Genomic DNA, 19,270 nt, shown 5'->3' with positions numbered 1-19,270 from the left:
TCTTTAGCCAGATTTCATTCATGTGCACGGACTAGCTGCCTTCCCTGACCGCTAGCTAGTTAGCTAACTAGCTAAGGACGTTATTATCTTAAAAACACATTTAACTTAGCGAAACAGTGCTGAGAGGTCTCGGGTCCTCCTGTCGGTTATTTTCAGTTCATTGAACAACACCTCAGGCTGTCAGTGTGTAACAGTCGGTGTGGTTTTGAAAGGTTCATTATAACTAAAATATCCGTGTTACAGGAATCTGTTTTCTTCACGCCTGACTCAGCGGAGGATTTACGATCGGTGAGAATCAGCCCATGAAAATCTGATGAATGTTACAGTTTTATAAAGAAGGAAAGCACATCTAGTGTTTTTCCTTTAAATATATATGTTTGAATGAATTAAACATGAAAATCTAGCGCCATGCCAACTTCTAGCTTTGCTTGACAGTGTGTTAAACAAAGCGATGACACGAACAGGCAGAAAACATAAAGAGGGCTGAGAGCACAAAACGAACCCTCTGCAACCCTGTGCGGTTATTACAGTAAACACAGCAGTCTTTCCTCTCTGTTTACTGAAGCACACCGATCAGCACTGTCACAGCTTTCTGTCTTTAACAGTCTCATTATTTTTACTTCCAAAACGTGGTGATCACAGTGATCGACAGTCTGATATAACAGGTAGATTATCAAAATGTGGCGATGGCCAGTTTTATGGTAGTAATTAGAATCAAACTTGTGAAAAAGTAGACCCCCCGCAAGACCAATCTTGGTGAAGACTATCTGAGGAGGAGGTTGTTGTCCCATCCGCTAACGTGGAGGAGGCGGGGATTACGGGCTGTCCTGCAGCCAGACACCAGTGGGTGATTCAGCGAGAAGGGATGCCGAAATGTTTTCTTTACCTTTTTTTAAAAAAATAATAAATATATCTTTCCTTATTTAAAAACAGAATCTAGTGGTTAAAGTTTTATTTCCTTTTGAGATTAATAAAAAAAAATTAAATTACATTGTTTTTAAACAGAGCCATGTGTAATGTAACTACTCGGCACCGCAATGGAGGGGCTCAGCCGGGCTCCGCTTGCTGATCACACTTTGGTGTGGCAGCTGTGGAGATGGCGGCGACAAGAGCAGCCGGATTAACGGGAATCATGGCGGAGAGGAGCCAGGACCAGCAGACCATAAACCTGGAGACCAGCGACGGAGGGCAGCCCTCCGAAGCTCCCGACGAGCTCCAGGTCAGTGTCCCGGATTTATTTTACCCTACAACGGACCGTTTATCATCCGGTTTATTCTGGTTTTAGTAAAGACGGTTGGGCTTTTAGCGCCTCTGAAAAACAAAATAATAAGAAGGGGCAACCAGTCCACGAGAGTACCCACGAGAGTACCACGAGAGTACCATGCTCCAGAAAGCTGTCGTCTGTCCTGCAGACAGCCGGGTTTGAGAGTTGCAGTCAGGCTTCTCTGAGGTTCAGGCTCATGTTAATGAACCATTGTTACTAACAGCCAGACACCGTAAACTTGTGAAGGTATGCAGTGCTACAGTTTAAATATAATAACCAAACTATTGTTATCTGATGTTCATATATGACTATGAGTATTATATCTACATGTACACTTTGTGTTTCTGTTTGTTAATCTGACGGTTAAGGTGTACTTTTCTGTTGTAGTTCCTTCGTTTTCTGTGTTTTTAAATGCCGAAGTTTAATCATTTACAGAAAGAATTAAAGCCACACATTAATTATAACATGTTAATAACCAGAAAATATCATTAGACACCACGATCACCAATAAAAACATGTTGTGCTCGACTTTTACAGTACCAATAAAACAATAATAACCCACACGCATATTATAGTAGTTAGTATATAAAATGAGTAAACTGTTCACCCTGTCTGTAAGGGAGAGGCCAGCTAGCCTTCGAAGGATTTGCACCAGAGAGAAACTGCACAGCTGCGATGAATGTGGATCACTATCTACTCAATCAGGTAACCTGAAGAAACACATCAAAATTCATACTGGAGAGAATCTGGTCACATACAGAAAATATGGGAATGCTTTCACTCTTTCAGGCTCCTTGAGTCGCCATCAGCAAATCCATATGGAAGAAAGGTCGTCCACCCAGGGAGACAGGCAGTACATCTGAAACCAGTGTGAGAAAGCCTTTACTCAGAAACGTACTCTGGTGTGTCACATGTTAGTTCAGGCTGGAGACAGACCACACTGGGGGAAAGAATGCAAAGCACTTTCAGGAAAAGGTTGAACTTGGTGCACTGTGGAAACCTTCATGACGGAATAAACTGACAGATTATGCTGCGGCTGACTGAGACACTCAAGGCCAGATTTTAGTGTAGACCTTTAGAGTTAAAAATGTATTGTGCAAGTAGTCTACAGGGCCTTCTCAAAAAAATAGCATATTGTGATTAAGTTCATTATTTCCTGTAATGTACTGATAAACATTAGACTTTCATATATTTTAGATTCATTGCACACAACTGAAGTAGTTCAAGCCTTTCATTGTTTTAATATTGATGATTTTGGCATACATCACTCATGAAAACCCCAAATTCCTGTCTCAAAAAACTTGCATATCATGAAAAGGTTCTCTAAACGAGCTATTGACCTAACCATCTGAATGAACGAATTAACTCTAAACACCTGCAAAAGATTCCTGAGGCTTTGAAAAACTCCCAGCCTGGTTCATTACTCAAAACCGCAATCATGTGTAAGACTGCCGACCTGACTGCTGTCCAGAAGGCCATCATTGACACCCTCAAGCAAGAGGGTAAGACACAGAAAGACATTCCTGAACGAATAGGCTGTTCCCAGAGTGCTGTATCAAGGCACCTCAGTGGGAAGTCTGTGGGAAGGAAAAAGTGTGGCAGAAAACGCTGCACAATGAGAAGAGGTGACTGGACCCTGAGGAAGATTGTGGAGAAGAACCGATTCCAGTCCTGCGGAAGAAGTGGACTGAGTCTGGAGTAGAAACATCCAGAGCCACCGTGTACAGGCGTGTGCAGGAAATGGGCTACAGGTGCCGCATTCCCCAGGTCAAGCCACTTTTGAACCAGAAACAGCAGCAGAAGCGCCTGACCTGGGCTACAGAGAAGCAGCACTGGGCTGTTGCTCAGTGGTCCAAAGTACTTTTTTCGGATGAAAGCAACTTTTGCATGTCATTCGGAAATCAAGGTGCCAGAGTCTGGAGGAAGACTGGGGAGAGAGAAATGCCAAAATGCCTGAAGTCCAGTGTCAAGTACGACCTGGCACCTGCTCACAGTGCCAAAACCAGTGGTAAATGGTTTACTGACCATGGTATTACTGTGCTCAACTGGCCTGCCAACTCTCCTGACCTGAACCCCATAAAGAATCTGTGGGATACTGTGAAGAGAAAGTTGAGAGACGCAAGACCCAACACTCTGGATGAGCTTAAGGCCGCTATCGAAGCATCCTGGGCCTCCATAACACCTCAGCAGTGCCACAGGCTGATTGCCTCCATGCCACGCCGCATTGAAGCAGTCATTTCTGCAAAAGGATTCCCGACCAAGTATTGAGTGCATAACTGAACATAATTATTTGAAGGTTGACTTTTTTTGTATTAAAAACACTTTTCTTTTATTGCTCGGATGAAATATGCTAATTTTTTGAGACAGGAATTTTGGGTTTTCATGAGTTATGTATGCCAAAATCATCAATATGAAATCTGTGAGATGATATATTGAATTGACAATATCAGTTGTTGAACATTCAGTGCTTTTGTGTTTTTTGGAAGGGAGATGTAGTTACTGTTACAGTTTGACTTTGCATCTGGAACTCTTTAGTTCTTGTTGGTCTTGCCGTAAAGTGTTTCAGGATTTTAAAGTGCAAAATAAAGTTCTGTATTTTAAAGAAACCTCTGAGACGAGTTATCAATTTGACGTGGATATTTGACTCCGGTGATCAAATTAATTGTTTGATATTTTTGTTTCCTGCTCACAAAAGTTATTAATAAATATGGACATTACTGTTCATCTGGGCAAATGGAATCAATCTGAGAGCAGGGGAGAAGGGACAGAAGCAACAAAAGGTAAAGTATTACAGCTATTAAGTTGTTCCTTATGCTGTCTTGTTCATTTAAAAAGAAATGATTTAACTACGCCCCTCTGTCTGCAGGGGGCGAGGTGGGATGTAAAACTACTGATGGAACACATTGTACCATACCTTCATGAGTATTATTTAAACTGTACTGTACTGCAAAAATAGTGTGTTGTTGTAAAAAGGATGCAAAAAACGCAGTTAACAATAGAAGAGATTTCATAATAATTCTTAAAGAAAGTCAATGTGTCACTGAGTACAGTTTCCTTCACCATCAAAAGGCACTCAGGAACAGGTGGAAACTGAGAGTTAGAACTCTGGCAAACACAAAGCCACAGCTAAATCAGAAGACAAGTTTCTAAAAGTCAACAACTTGTGTGATAGGCACAAGGCACAAGCGATGAACTGGTAATGACTGGAAGAAGGTGTTATGAACTGATAAATCGAAATCTGAAATATTTCGTACATCACACAGTGTTTTTTCAATATGTGGCATCAAATGTCAGACATGGAGAACATGTGATGGGACTGTTGCTGGATCCAGGGTCGGTGACTTATACAGAGTATGAGACGCCCAGAACTAAAATGGCTACCACAGCATTCTGCAGTGTCGTGCAGGACCCACTGGTTTGTGTCTAGTTGGTCCTTCTGCAGAAAGATAATGACCTAAAAGTTCAAGCTACGATAGATCTAACTTAAACAAAAAAAAGAGCTTAAAAACATGGAGTTGCCATCATAGAGTGGGCCCATCAAGGTGTTTTGGGATGAACTGAACAGAAGATTGAAAAGCAACCTACAAGCGCTACACATTTATGGAAACTTTTACAGCAGAATTGAGAAGAACCTTTTGAAGAATATCCCCAAAGTTGATTCTGTTCATCTGTACGTAGTGTTTTCAGTGGGGGAAACATTTTGTCACTTATCCAAGTGACTTCTTCAGTCTCAGCATTCTGCTGGTTTGACCAATCTTATAAACAGTACATTTGCACAATGACTGAAGCTAGCTGAATGAACAATGAAATGTTTCTGCACTGAAAATGCTATTTCCTGATGAAAAACATCAACCTTTTGGGATTTAACTACCTGGATGATTGAGCACGCATCAAGACCTTTTGAAGAATATTTGGTTTCCACTGTAGAAAGAAGGACACTAGTGTGTTCAGCTGTCAAATCTGGCAAAGGTGACTTATTTTGAGTCAAAAGTCTAGAATTAATTTTGATTACAAATGGATTCTCTGATTTTGTTTTTTAATCTTAGTTGTTTTTTTTTAGTTCTGTGCAAAGAGACAGTAAACTGCTTGGATTTCAGTAAGACTCTGGAAGAATTGTGGCGCTCTAAAGCTTTTGACCAGAGTGTGTATATATAGAGAAAATATATATACTTCTGAGTCATATGTAAACATCTGTTTTCAAAAGAAAGAAGCTGCTGATAAAAACCACAGTTTTCAAAAATTAGTCATCAATAAACTGTATTAATAATAACTGGGGGCGGGGGCGGGTGGGGGGCTGCGGGGGCTCCATTCCAAACTAATTAATGTTGGTTTATTATTCTATTGTGAGAGTATAATTTCAGCTACAATATGGTCGTAATAGAAAAAGAACTTCTAAATTCTAAAATTTCAAGATTATAATGAAATTTCAGCGGCAGTGTCAGTCCAGCAGACTGCCGTTTTCTCCAACTGACACCAGTCCAGCAGACTGCAGGCTGCAGTCCAGCAGAGTACAGGGTACAGTTCAGCAGGCTACAGTCCAGTATCTTATAAGCCCTGCTGTAAACAAACACATCTTTAAGATATTCTCATTTTTTAAAATGGAAGACATATTTTGAGAAATATGAAAGGAAGATGAGCCGATGAGGTGGTGTAACACCTGATTTTTCTCTAAATTTAACGCCTGATGCACTGGGTGCATTGTTAGGTAGAGTTTGATATAACTTTGCTGTTTGCAGTTTTTAACAGAAATATTTTAAAAAGATTAAAGTTTATATTTGCATTTCAAGTTATAAAAATGATTTTTTTTAAAAATGTATGTGGTTTGTACAGTAAAAAAAAATACACTTTTTCTACTCAGATTGTATATTTTTTAGATTGTTTGTGTTAATGCAACATGACAATGAACAAATAACTGTAAATTTAGACATTTGATGTTGTACTGAAAAGAAAGATACCAAACAAGGCAAGGCAAATAGTTTTTAAAGGTAAAATCAAAAGTTGTCTGAAACAGCCAACTATAGGGTTATAGGGCAATGGACAAGCAACACAGCGAACATAAGAGAGCGACTTAAAATTTCCATCTTCCATTCTAAGTTTCAAACCCCAAACCAATGAATTATGATCCATTTGGCTTTCCATACACAGCTGATGTATCAGACCTGCAGAGATGGGAAGTAACAAAGTACAAATACTTTGTTCCTGTACTTAAAAAGGTAGATGCTGAAGTACCATGAACACAGCGTATTACATTTTGAAAATGTAGGAATTAGAAGGTACAGAAATTTGTTTAAAGTTGTAGGGAGAAAAAGTAAAATTAGAAAAATTCTGTTTAAGTGGCAGGTAATTTCAAATTTCAAACTAATATCAGCATGCACACAAACTGTTTGTGTGCAGTTTGTCCCATTCTGCAAGCTGAAGGTAAACCTGATATATTTCCCAGAATGAGAGCGAACGTCACTCAGAGATGGAAAAAGCAGAGGTGATATTTAGAGGTAAGGACTGCTTAGTAGGAACTGTAAACATTTACATTTAAAGCTTGCATGTAATGTCTTCTTTTCTTAAAATCAGATTTTGTGTGTGTATATGATGTGAAGTTATATTTTTTCATATTGTGAATGCTCCTGCATAACCATGGGAGGTGTACTAACTTTGTCTTATTTAAAGGTTGCATAAAAATACTGTGCAGTTCAGGGCAGAATTAGGCTAGCTTGCCTCTCTGTGGTGAATACACAGTAAAGAACACAGTGTTGGACTGGTGCACAGCGACTGAGGTGTTCATCGTCAGAGTTGGGTTAGATCAAGCGTTCCAAAGATTTAAGTTGATGCTGAAGGATGTTACACACTGTGTTATTTTACTAATCAGAACTTGCCATGTAGCCTATATACACACCAAATGTGTTACATTTTTGCAAAAAGTCCTCAAAAACTGCACAGTGAAGAAAAAAAGTGACGTTGGCATGGAGAACATTATAGTTTGATCCAGGAGTAGAAGCTGAATCACACATTCATACACATGAAACGATGTCAGTGAGACAGTTTGAACTCTTGTTAGCAGCTGGGAGCAGATCTGAGGAAGCAGAGGAACCAGAGCAGCATCTGACTGTGTCTGAATAGGGAAGGTAAAATCAGGAAAGACATAAAATCTCTGAAAATCAAACATGCGGATCATAAACGTACTGAATCAGTCAGGGCCCAGGTTTATGATGATGGCCTCTGGTGCTGTTGACCAACAGGGTGTTAATGGAAACAGAACAAAGGAAGAGACGAGGAAAGCTGTTCAGAGGCTGCAAGACAGAAGGAAGGACAGGACTGTGGAGGTGAGAGTAGAGACTTTAAACACAAGGACTGAGGCTTTTAAAGGGAGTGCACTCACTGCAAAGTTAGAAAGACAAGACTGAGACAGTGTGGACATTTGCACGGGAGGGACAGTGGATACACTGGACAAAGGATGTTGAAGACTGAGTTTACAGGCAGGCAGAAAAGAGAGACCACAGGGAAAACTAACCATGCCATTAATCTGGCTTCATGAATCTGAACTTGAGCTGCATTAAATTCTCCTCTCATTTAGTCCCGTTCATTTCATTGGTGTGCAAAATCCTGTATTTCCATCCTAAAGTTTAGTCCTTTGTTTGGTACAGAAGTATCGTTTTCCTCTCAGGTCTAAAGTTGAACCATCTGAACTTCTGAATTCAGTCCCAGAGTTTGTTCTTTTTCAATCAAGAAAGAAAGTGTGTGAAGGTAGAGCCAAGGGTTAAACGGTCGAAGAGATAAAGAAGGTAAACAGGAGTAATGGGATGTTGAAAGCCAGGCTTTCACACGGCTGAGCTTCCTTTCAGTCTCTTGAAAGGAGAAGAAAATCCCAGGCCTCATGTCACCAAGGTCTCACTCAGGGCGAGAGCTCCATTCACTCCTATCAGCAGAGAGAGAGAGAGAGAGAGAGAGAGAGGAGGCAACACTGTGCTGTAAACTGATTTCAATATCTCAATAAAAACCTGCTCTCTGCTTTCAGGAAGGAAATAAAACAGGAGTTCTATAATGAAACAGTGACGTCATCCTCTCTGTAACCTGACACTCACACATTTCACTGCCAGAAAGAAAATAATCTGTAAAAAGAAAAGTTTAAAAAACACATCCATTAAATACAGGTGATCTACTTCTTTACTGTTTTCATGGCAAATTAGTTTTTTTCTTTTCCCATTTTTATTCCCACTGAAGCTTCTGTTGTGAATTTATCATAAACAACAGAAGTAATGAAGGTTCACATGGTTATTACAAACACATGGTTATTACAGGAAACACTGCAGTCTTTCCTCTCTGTGTTCGGCTTTACAAACTGATTTATTGTGAGCAACATGAATCTTACTGCGTCACTGTTTCACAGAATATAATCATCAAGATGTGGTGATGGCCAAACTGTCCAGCAGGTGTCACTGTGGAGACGGTTTCAGGTCGTTTCGAAGGCTCGGTACACTTCTACCAGCTCTACTCCACAGCTCTCTCGCTCTGTGGGGAAACAACACAAGGGCTGCTGCACAGAGGAGATGACAAATGAGTAAACTTAGAGGCAACAACAGGAATGTGAGCTGGTTCACTAGCACGGTTAGAGGAGGAGGGTGGAGGTCCTGGACCCAGCTAGCCTGAGTAAAGAAACAAACACAAAAACACTGCATATTCATACTGAGAGAGAAATGGCAGTGACACAGCAGGCCGGAGGACCTTGACACACACGTACAGGCGAAGGATTGTCTGCTGTTTCTTTGTATGTCACCTTGCGGGGAGGAAGAATAGGAAGAATACCTCACCTTTGCCCAAGAGTTCTTTGCTTTTGTGAGGACCCAGAGAACTGAACTGATGGGAGATGCACAAGGAAAGGGGCTCAGGTCCACTGTGAGGCAGCCTCAGTCTGAAAGCTGAACCTCAAATCACTGTCTCTGCTCTCAGCTGATCAAGTTCATTCCCGATTCTCTTCTGTGATTGGCTGAGCTTCAGGCCTTCTCTCAGTGCATGTTTCAGTGTCAGGACTGAAGGTGGAGCTTTGTGTGTGTCAGGGTGAGGCCGCAGCAGCCGCCTCCAACCGTAGCACTCAGGTGTGAAACTATGAGGAAACTGAACGTCCTCCTCTTTCCTCAGAAGTGATCCGTGGGCGTCTGGACCGGTTTCCACTGATCTGGTTTAACAAGATGTGAAGCTGAACTCTGAGCTGTCACCTTGTCTGAGACAATAATCATAGATAAGTTAGCCGCATGTTGCTGGCTCTTTAGCACAGTTTGAAAACCCTGATATGTTTTTCTCACCTGTTAGTTCATAAGGAGTGTGCAAGGTTTGTTTCATCTGAGTGCTCGATTAAGCATGCAAAAAAATAAAAAAGATGTCAAATGAGTGATTTTGTATTATTTTTTGCAGTGAATGAACATGTAAAAGTATCTGTGCACCACTCCATGAGGCTCAGCACACTATCAACTGATAATGGCCACACAAAGGATATTTATATACTTTAGTAATTCTACTGGAAGGATAGAGTCAGAGGAGAGGAATGTAAATACTGCGGAACCCCGACTTATGAAATTAATTTGTTCCTGAGGGTCTTTCGTAAGTTGATCGTGCCTTTTGAGTAAACGATAGCCTATAGGCTAATTGCTAACTGCAACAACAATATGGTGTTCATGTGGAACAGCGAAGCGCAAGTACGAAAGCAAAGGGGTCACAGGTCAAATGTCACATCATTTGGAAGGCATTGTGGGCATTGTAGGCATTCTGGGCTCAGCCAATCAGAGTCAGTGGATTTCGTTACGCGGGCATTTTGCCGTAACATGGGCAGAAATATTGCCGTTATGTGCCTTCGTTACTTGAACTTTTCGTTAAATGGGGTATTCATACGTCGGGGTTCCACTGTACTAGGATAACAGTGTAGTTCAGTGTTGTGCTAATGGCTGCTGCTTCCATATGTGATCATTTTTGTTTCTTGTCCTCTCAGACCAGCAGGTGATTGTGAAGGTGGTAGAAGGGTCGGAGTCTGCCATCTTGCCCTGCAGAACGACAGCTTACCTCTCACAGGATGCCACGGTTGAGTGGACTCGCTCTGATGTAGACTTCATGTTGGTCCACGTGTACTCAAAGACACGTAACACCATCAGGGAACAGGATGGCTTTTACAGAGTCCGAACGATGATGAATGAAGACCCGCTGAGAACTGGAGACCTCAGTCTGACCCTGAAATACCCCACAGATGGAGACAGTGGAGGATATGTTTGCACCATCTACAGGGACAAAGACATCCTGAGACAGAAAGTAATGCTGCAGGTCAAAGGTCGCTGCTACAAGAGCGTAAGAGTTCAATTTCTTATATTATTGTTTCTTCTTAGAACGATCTTGGGCCAAAGTTCTAGTGGCTCTCCTGGTTCTCCTGGTTCTTGTTGTGGTTTCTGGAGGTCTTTTATATCATATCTGGCAGTACTACATGAAAGGTGAGGGTCTCTTACTACACTACCCATAATGCCGATGGTTAGCAGGTGTCCTCTGGTGGCTCCTTGACTGTGGCCAGTGTTGGGTAAGTTACTTTAAAAAAGTACTTAACTACTATTACTAATTACTTAATCAATATTGTATTTAAAATACTTATCTAATTACTGTGTCTGAAAAGTAACTTAATTACTCAATAAGTAATTTAACTAAATACTTATTAAAATCCCCACAAACCTTGAGTGGACAAACAATAGAAATTAAACTCTTTCAATAATAAATAAAAAAACGAGTCAACATGAAATAGTTTAGCCCTTTTTGCTTCCTGAATCATCTTTATGACATTCTATAAAAAAAACATTTTTTAATAATTACATTTTTTAGTCAGGAATGTAACTTTCTTTAGCTAAGAAACACAATTCCAGAATAACAAATATATTTTTCTGCAACATATCTCAATAACACAAAAGCTTAACTTAAGAAATGTTAAACATGACATATTTCACGCAGTAAACATTAAATTTTTTTAATTTTCAAAGCAATGAGTAACATATTCATACATAATGTATGTAATCATGTCATGTGATTCAACAATGTGAAGTTAACTCTGAACTTTGGTTAACAAACAGAATTCCTCTGAAACTTCCTCAAACCAATAAGCACCATATTTCCTGCATGCTGTATGCACTCAGCGGACTCCCGGCACATCGTTTGCACCCCACCCGGTCTTTTCGCTACTCAGGTTAAAGAAACAGCAGCTGTCTATAGTATTGAGTGTCCACTAGAATAGCAATAAAAGCATTCTAACATCTCACCTGCTTGTTTTTATTAAGGTATGTGCACGTATGTACATGTACACTATTTTTATTAATAGAGGTTTCACTACTGAGGTTAAAAATTATATATAAGTCACTTAGATCACTTCTAAATGTTAGGTTTGGCTGTGATTAAAGTTAAGCTTCATAACACTCGCTTCAGCCGAGTCCGAAAATCTTCTGCTTTACAATACGACTATGCAGCAAACTGGCGCGAAATGACGTGCAGCTGCACTACAGCGATGTTAAAGCGGCAGAGTTTGTTTTTACCTTTAGAAGACAAATTATTGAAATTAAATAATGATTTTCAGCGAGTTTAGTTATTTTACAATGTAACGAAAGTACAAGTAAGTAACTGTAATTAAAATACCTAACACTGACGTGTTACACCCAACACTGACTGTGTCACACAAACTTGTTCCAGAAGCTGAAAGAGTTGAGAGTTACAAACAGCTGATACAGAGAGCTGAAGAAAATCTCATGTGATGACAGCTGCTGCTGATGTCATCATGTTGTGCTTTGTTGTCCTCTCAGCTTACGAGATGAAGGTGGATTCAGGTGTGAAGTCTGTCCAGCTTCCCTGCAAAGCCATAGTTCACATACCTAAAAATGCTAAAGTGGAGTGGAAGGACAGCCTGAAGAAAAGCACCAGTTTTACAAAGGCCAAACAGAGATGAGGAGAAAACTGCTGATTTTGGAGACTTCAGTCTGAACCTAAAACACCCCAAAGGCAGAGACACAAAGACCTACACCTGCACCGTCTACAGCAAGGAGGGAAACATCCTGATAGAAAAAGCCAAGCAGGAAAGATAAGGGAGAAGGAGAGGGAGAAAGTGCGACCGCCTCCTTTAGGAATCAGCTTAATAAGACCAGGGGAAGAGATTGGAAAGACTGGAAATGGTGGACTGGAGCCGTCCTCCTGAATTACTTCATTTTATTCATTCTAGAAACTACTCTGCAGGAGGATTAGAGTAAATCATTTTCATGCTCTATGCAGGCAATGCAGATGCACAGGGCCCTTTTAGCCTCCAGACAAAGTAACAAATCCTCTTCACACATTTGTTCAGCATCTCCAACTGCTCAAAAAGTTGATTTAACTTTCTGTCCTGTTACCTTCTGCTCTGATCTGCTTCTGTCCCTCATCTTTCTCTACAACTCTGAAAACTTGCTGCTGCTGTCTGTACAGCTCATCTTTTGTTTGTTATCCTCTCAGTCTGCCAGGTGGAGGTGGTTGAGGGGGTGGAGTCTTTGGTGCTGTCCTTCAAAACGACAGGAAACCTGCCTAAAGACGTTGTAGTGGTGTGGAGGTGATGACAGAACAAAAATAATCCGTCTGAAAGTCAAAGGTATCTGTCTGTCTCTGTCTTCATGTTCATATTTCAAGATTCTTTAGTTGTCATGTGCATAGTTATACAAGTACAACACAGTGAAATGTGTCCTGAGAAGCTGCTCGACTGTGCAACAAAACAACAAAGAGAACATTATATACAGTGAGTGAATTATATATATTATATAAATGAAATAAAACAATCTGTAAATTTACGTTTGAATCTCAGAATGTACATTGCATGAGTGTTAAAGTGTCTTGTGACGTAGTGAAGCCAGAAGGATTGATTGTTAACTAGATTGTTAATTTATTTCAAACATGTAAACAATATACAGGTACATTTAGAAAAGAAAATAAGAGAGAAAAAAAATACTAGATCAGACATGATATCAGAATGTGGTAAGAATAAGTCCTGCGTCAGTCATGTATGGTGGGGGGGCGTGTCCTGATTTAACATACAGCAGAAATGCAGTCACCACAAAATGCACAAAACCCAACATTTCTTTAGGATTGTATTCAATATGTTTCATTTTAAGATGTAATGAGGAAAGGTGACAAATACTGGTTTTTTCAGTATTCAAGGCAGTTCTTATATTATTCCTTCACAACAAAAAATCTTAAATTTTCAATCAGATCAATATGTGGGACATTTTGTTTAATAAGAAAATGTGTTTTACAGATAATCTTCATCAGAATTTATAAATATAATTTCCAGGGGATGAAAATGGCACCCATTTGGTGGAATGACTCATTTAACATTTCAAAGTTTGGCACATTTAATTTAACGGGACGTTCGGAGGGTTTTCTGTGTGTTTACAGGAGGATGAAGCTGTTTCTGCTGTTCCTGCTCCTCATGAACACTCTGACTCTGAGCGCTGTTTGAATGCACACTGTGAACCCGCGGTTTGATTCACACAGAGCGACTGTGTTTGTGAAAGTATGAGGGCTGGTGTGACAAAACCCACGACCCGACACTACGTGACATTACTAACGTGTAGGGGCGGAGCCAAGTTGCCATAAAGCGTGCGGCGCGTTCCAGTACTTTATTTTAGGAGAGTTCCCAACTGAGGGAGGCACGTGACCCTGTGTTGCAGGTTAACTGTTAGATTTGTTTACAGACTCCACTCTGTGTGTTCATCGTGTGTGGATCTGCAGATTGGTCGTTTTCACGAGCGGTCTTCTCAGTCTGTCAGTGTGTCTGCGGTTTGACATGATTAATGACCTTGGCAAAAAGAAAGTCTCCAGCTCTGTAAATCCACACACTATCAATATTATCTTTAGACGGCAGAAAACACAGTCTGAGGGGGCTGTAGTGACGTGCTAAGAAACGAACTCAACTAATTAGAAACTAACTCATTAGAAATACACTTAATCAGCAGTGGTGATGTTTTATATTCCCCATAAGATCTGGGGACCTTGGAAAGGTGTAACGAAGGGCCAGAGAAGAGAGTGGCTGTTAGTGAATCATCCAGCAGGTCGGTGTTGAAGTGTTGAGTTTTAGATTAATCTGATTTTGTCTTTCAGATCAGGGAAGGAATACAGAAGTCAGGAGGTGGAAAAAAAGCAAAAAGGCAAAATCCAAGCAGAGTTCAGTTAAAAGCTGTGGGGCACAAAGATTACAGGGCAGCAAACAGAGGCTTTGAGACATGTTGTAGACAAAGGTGGGTTGATTGCACACGGGCCTGTTATGTTGTAAACTGCTTAAATCAGGGGACTGATTCACTCTGTAGCAAATACTTTGTCTTAAACACCAACAAGACTGAGACCGTGATCATAGCTCCTCATGAACTACAAATATAAAATTGGTTCTTGCTTCTTTTTGTTCAACTTTAAGTCCAACATTCAAAATCTTGGTGGAATATTTGATTCTTCTCTGGGCTTCAACTCACAGATAAAATCTGTCTCGTTCCTGTTTCTTTCATTTAAGGAACATTTCTAACTGTGACATATGGTCTCCTCGGCTGAACTGGAAAAAACTGTTCATACATTTGTGTCATCGTGTTTAGATTATTGTAATGTCCTGTTTACCAGCCTGGACACATCATGTCGTTCTCACCTCCAAGTTATACAAAATGCTGCAGCCAGACGACTAACATGTTCTAACAAGTGAGCTCACAACCTTAACATCACAGACCATCCTTTGGTTCTTCTTCTGTTCCTCTGAAACTTCCTGTGTGGTGCCTTTCAAATTAAAAGCCCTCCCTGCCTGTAAAGACTGGACTGTGCTGCAGCTGGTGGAAACAGTGTGTAGGTGTGTTGTGTTTGATGGAGGACTGAAGTGTGTGTCCAGCTGAGCTCTCTGTGTGCTCATATATACAGATGCTGATAAACACATGTTTGTATTTGGACCCTGTTACTGATCAGGACCTGCTGTCTGTTTCCTGTCCACAGGTCTACAAAGAGTCGCACTTCCTGCTGTGGTTCAGATGTTCAGTGTGTTGCTTTGTTTCTCACATGTTGGCTCCACGGTCTCTGCTGCTGTGGGCTGATGTCATGCAGCAATACAGCTGCTGAACATCTGGCCTTGTTTTGCTCCATCAGCAGATATTTGACTTTTAGATCACATGATATTTGCATGCAACCTTCAAACACGTGTGGAGAATTCATTATTTCTTTGAGAGATTTTTTTAGTAAATAACAGAAAAAAGAAAGTAAGAGAAAAGCAAAGTTTTAATTCTATAAAAGAGTAAAAAATCCACACACATGTAACTCACCACTGTGTGAACATCACAGGGGAGAAATCGTTTCTCTGAGTCAGAGATGAGTGTCAGTAACACAAAAGTAACACTCAGTGTCATGCAGTGACTTTTACACAACCAGATCAGATGAACAAACTCACACTAAAACATGCATTTTGCTGCACTCTTTACACTTATTTCTTTTCTTTCTGCTCTTTTATATATTTTGAAAAACCACAAAAAATATTTTATATCAGCAGCAATTTTTCTCAAACTGCTGCATCACAGCTTTCATGCTCTGACCTGCATGTGAAATGAGATAAAAGCTCTTTATTAGTAACTTTGACAACTTCTGGCAGGTTAATGTCTGAACTTTGGAGTGAAACACACCCTTAGTTACAAGAAATAACACCACTGTCTGTAACAAAGTGAATCCACCTTAACACCACCTGTGTGTGTGACTGCATTACACTCCCACTGCTGGGAACCTGAACAAGAACCAGAACAAAGTCTAAAATAGAAGCTGACAAACAGCTGCACCACCGAGTGACACTTTATTTTATAAACTTCACAACAGGTTTCACGTTGTGATCTGTGGAGGTGAAATGACACAAAACCTGTTTTACAGTTTTTGAGCTGCAGGCAGGATTGAAACACACCTTAGTTAAAAGTGAAACAGCAACATTTTTCTCCTCCCCTCATGTCACTCAAATGTCAAAAACAAGGAAACGGGAAGTTCTTCGTCCTCAGTAAAGAGAGACGCACAGACGATCAGACTGAGTTCAGACCAAACTAGCAGCTTCCTCTGAGTGAGTCCAGCTACAGGAGAGAAAAGTGGAAAACTCCAACACTGCTGCTTCAAGCTGCTGACGCTCCACACACTGAATGTGAGTTTGAGCAAAAACACGACTCAAAGGAAGTTTCAGTGAAGGTCGTAGAGGAGGGAGGGGAGCCAGGACTGACTGTACTTCCTGTCTGCTGTTTTCAGCTTCACTCACAGACTCAATGGCTTCCAGATCAGAGGAGGATCTCTGCTGTCCGGTCTGTCAGGAGGTCTTCAGAGATCCTGTTCTTCTGTCATGTAGCCACAGCTTCTGTAAAGACTGTCTGAAGAGATGGTGGAGAGAGAGACCAACACACGAGTGTCCAGTTTGTAAGAGAAGATCTTCAAAGGAGTATCCACCTGTGAACCTGGCTTTAAAGAACCTGTGTGTGTCATTCTTACTGGAGAGAGATCAGAGAGCTTCAGAGACTCTCTGCAGTCTGCACTCTGAGAAACTCAAACTCTTCTGTCTGGACCATCAGCAGCCAGTGTGTGTCGTCTGCAGAGACTCAGAAAATCACACCAATCACAGATTCAGACCCATCGATGAAGCTGCACAACAACACAAGAAGGAACTTCAGGAAACTCTGGAGCCCTTAAAGAAGAAGTTAAAGGTTTGTGAAGAAGTTCAAGTGAAGTTTGATCAAACAGCAGAACACATTAAGGTCCAGGCCCGACACACAGAGAGACAGATTAAGGAGCAGTTTAAGAAGCTTCACCAGTTTCTAGCAGAGGAAGAGGAGGCCAGGCTGGCTGCACTGAGGGAGGAAGAGGAGCAGAAGAGTGGGATGATGAAGGAGAAGATGGAGGCTCTGAGCAGAGAGATAGCAGCTCTTTCAGACACAGTCAGAGCCACAGAGGAGGAGCTGAGAGCTGAAGACGTCTCATTCCTGCACAACTACAAGGCTGCAGTGGAAAGAGTCCAGCGCTGCCCCCTGCTGGATGATCCACAGCTGCCCTCAGGAGCTCTGATAGACCAGGCCAAACACCTGGGCAACCTGACCTTCAACATCTGGAACAACATGAAGGACATGGTCTCCTACACTCCTCTCATTCTGGACCCAAACACTGCTCATCCAAACCTCATCCTGTCTGAAGATCTGACCAGTGTGAGAGGAGAAGAGAGGCAGCAGCTTCCTGATAATCCAGAGAGGATTGATGGATTATGCTACTCTGTCCTGGGCTCTGAGGGCTTTAACTCAGGGACTCACAGCTGGGATGTTGATGTTGGAGACAGAACATGGTGGGACCTGGGTGTGTTAGCAGAGTCTGAGCAGAGGAAAGGAGTCATACGGTCTGGAATATGGACTATATGGTTTGATGGAAGTAAATACTCAGCATACTCACCATCAGCTCTCACTGCTCTCTCAGTAGAGAAGAAGCTCCAGAGGATCAGAGTGAATCTGGACTGGAACAAAGGAAAGCTGTCGTTCTCTGATCCTGATACTAACACACACATACACACCTTCACACACACTTTCACTCACAGGATGTTTCCATACATTAGCACCGATGGTAAAGTGAAGGTGTGTCCGTTGAAGGTGTCAGTGTCAGTGGAGCAGATGAGTTGAGGATGATGATGTTTCTAATGTTGTTTCCTGTCAGTGAATTGAAGCTGTTAAACTGCAGCTGTCCTCCTGCTGCCTCGTTGTTCCAAAGCTCTTTGTTTCTCTTTTAGTTCTCACTGTTTCTTTCTGTTTCTGCTGTCCACCTTTTCACATGGAAAATCATTTCACTGTTTCTCACTGAATGACTCCCCAAACTAGATTTGAAATTCTATCAAGTTTCTAATCATTACAAGTGATTCATGTTTCTATTTGATGTGTGTAAATGGAGATGATTTAGTTTGCTGGGATATGGACTGACATGTGTTGAATGGGAGGAGCAGTTTGTTGTTGTCTTCTTGTCTGTTTATGACAACAATAAATATATTGTTGAAACAATGATTCATGTTTAACTCCATATATGAAATGTTTCTGATCTTTGAATTCTGTTTGATTAAAGACTTTCTTCATGACACAAATGAGATTTCAGTGTATTAATAGAACTAAATAAGCTCAGAGTTGAAAGGCTGGAGTATTATGTACGTGCTTCACTGTCAGTATCTTCAGGGGGATTCAAAGGGAAACATCAAACTGCTGTAATGAGATAAACTAGTTGGGCTGAACACACTTATCTGTAGTTTGTCTCCATCCAGGATCATCAGAATATAATGAACATGTGTGAAGAGCCAAAAAATGCTGCTCCCCTCTCAGCATGATGAGCTCCAGCCTTTGTTAACAGGACAACAGGAAACATGAGACAACTTTTTGAACCCATTTTGCACAGAGAGACATTTTTTGAAAAATGTATTGATAGCAATGTTGAATATTATTACACAGGAAAAAACAACTACACTAAAATAATCACACTGTGACGCCTCTGCCTTTGTAAATGGAGGGACAGTAACTGCATGTAAAACCTGCAGACAGTCAGATTAACAGTATTTTGTCTCTATCTGCCATTCTGCAATTCATCTCATGTAAACAATAACGTGGCGCACAGCGTGACGTGAAAAAAGCACATACCTTTGACGTTGCGTGACGAACTCTGTATTCCTCGTCCACACGTAAACGCAAAAAAGGAGTTTTAAAAATCTCAGATTTTGGTGATTCGAAACGCCGTTTACGTGTGGAAGAAACAGCTGCGTTTTCAAAAATACCCGTGTAGGTGTGGACGCAGCATAAAAGAGTTAGTAGTTTATTTTCTTACTACCTGCAGATTACTTGTATTTGCTTAATTGTTTACTAAATGTTTGAGGTATGAAATAAACCACAATGGAGCAAAATATGGGTGTGTGTGGTTGGAGGATGTGTTTGTGCGCACGAGGGGGGCGGGCAAATTTTTCTTGTAAAACAAAGGAGA

At 41.0% G+C, this 19,270-nt stretch overlaps 2 protein-coding genes across 2 annotated transcripts in view; one reads left to right on the top strand and one right to left on the bottom strand.

Annotated features, from left to right (window-relative positions):
* The window catches only part of LOC135932628 (uncharacterized), a 305,408-nt gene that overhangs the window by 126,542 nt on the left and 159,596 nt on the right, over positions 1 to 19,270 (bottom strand). The gene's annotated exons all lie outside the window — the stretch shown is intronic.
* On the top strand, positions 226 to 18,565 carry LOC134624263 (nuclear factor 7, ovary-like). Its single transcript, XM_063469222.1, has 7 exons — positions 226 to 288; positions 1,006 to 1,219; positions 1,884 to 1,969; positions 2,054 to 2,134; positions 10,239 to 10,588; positions 12,752 to 12,884; positions 16,269 to 18,565. The coding sequence occupies exon 7, from the start codon at positions 16,549 to 16,551 to the stop codon at positions 17,935 to 17,937; it is 1,389 nt and encodes a 462-aa protein (XP_063325292.1). The 5' UTR covers positions 226 to 288; positions 1,006 to 1,219; positions 1,884 to 1,969; positions 2,054 to 2,134; positions 10,239 to 10,588; positions 12,752 to 12,884; positions 16,269 to 16,548; the 3' UTR covers positions 17,938 to 18,565.

This window comes from Pelmatolapia mariae, linkage group LG3_W (genome assembly GCF_036321145.2).
Source record: "Pelmatolapia mariae isolate MD_Pm_ZW linkage group LG3_W, Pm_UMD_F_2, whole genome shotgun sequence".
In the NCBI taxonomy this organism is placed as follows: Eukaryota; Metazoa; Chordata; class Actinopteri; order Cichliformes; family Cichlidae; genus Pelmatolapia; species Pelmatolapia mariae.
The sequence above is the reverse complement of the archived record's forward strand: the minus strand, read 5'-3'. Positions and strand labels throughout refer to the sequence as shown.

Excerpts from the sequence above, each read along its gene's own strand:
- LOC134624263 (XM_063469222.1), top strand. The coding sequence starts at position 16,549 with ATGGCTTCCAGATCAGAGGAGGATCTCTGCTGTCCGGTCTGTCAGGAG.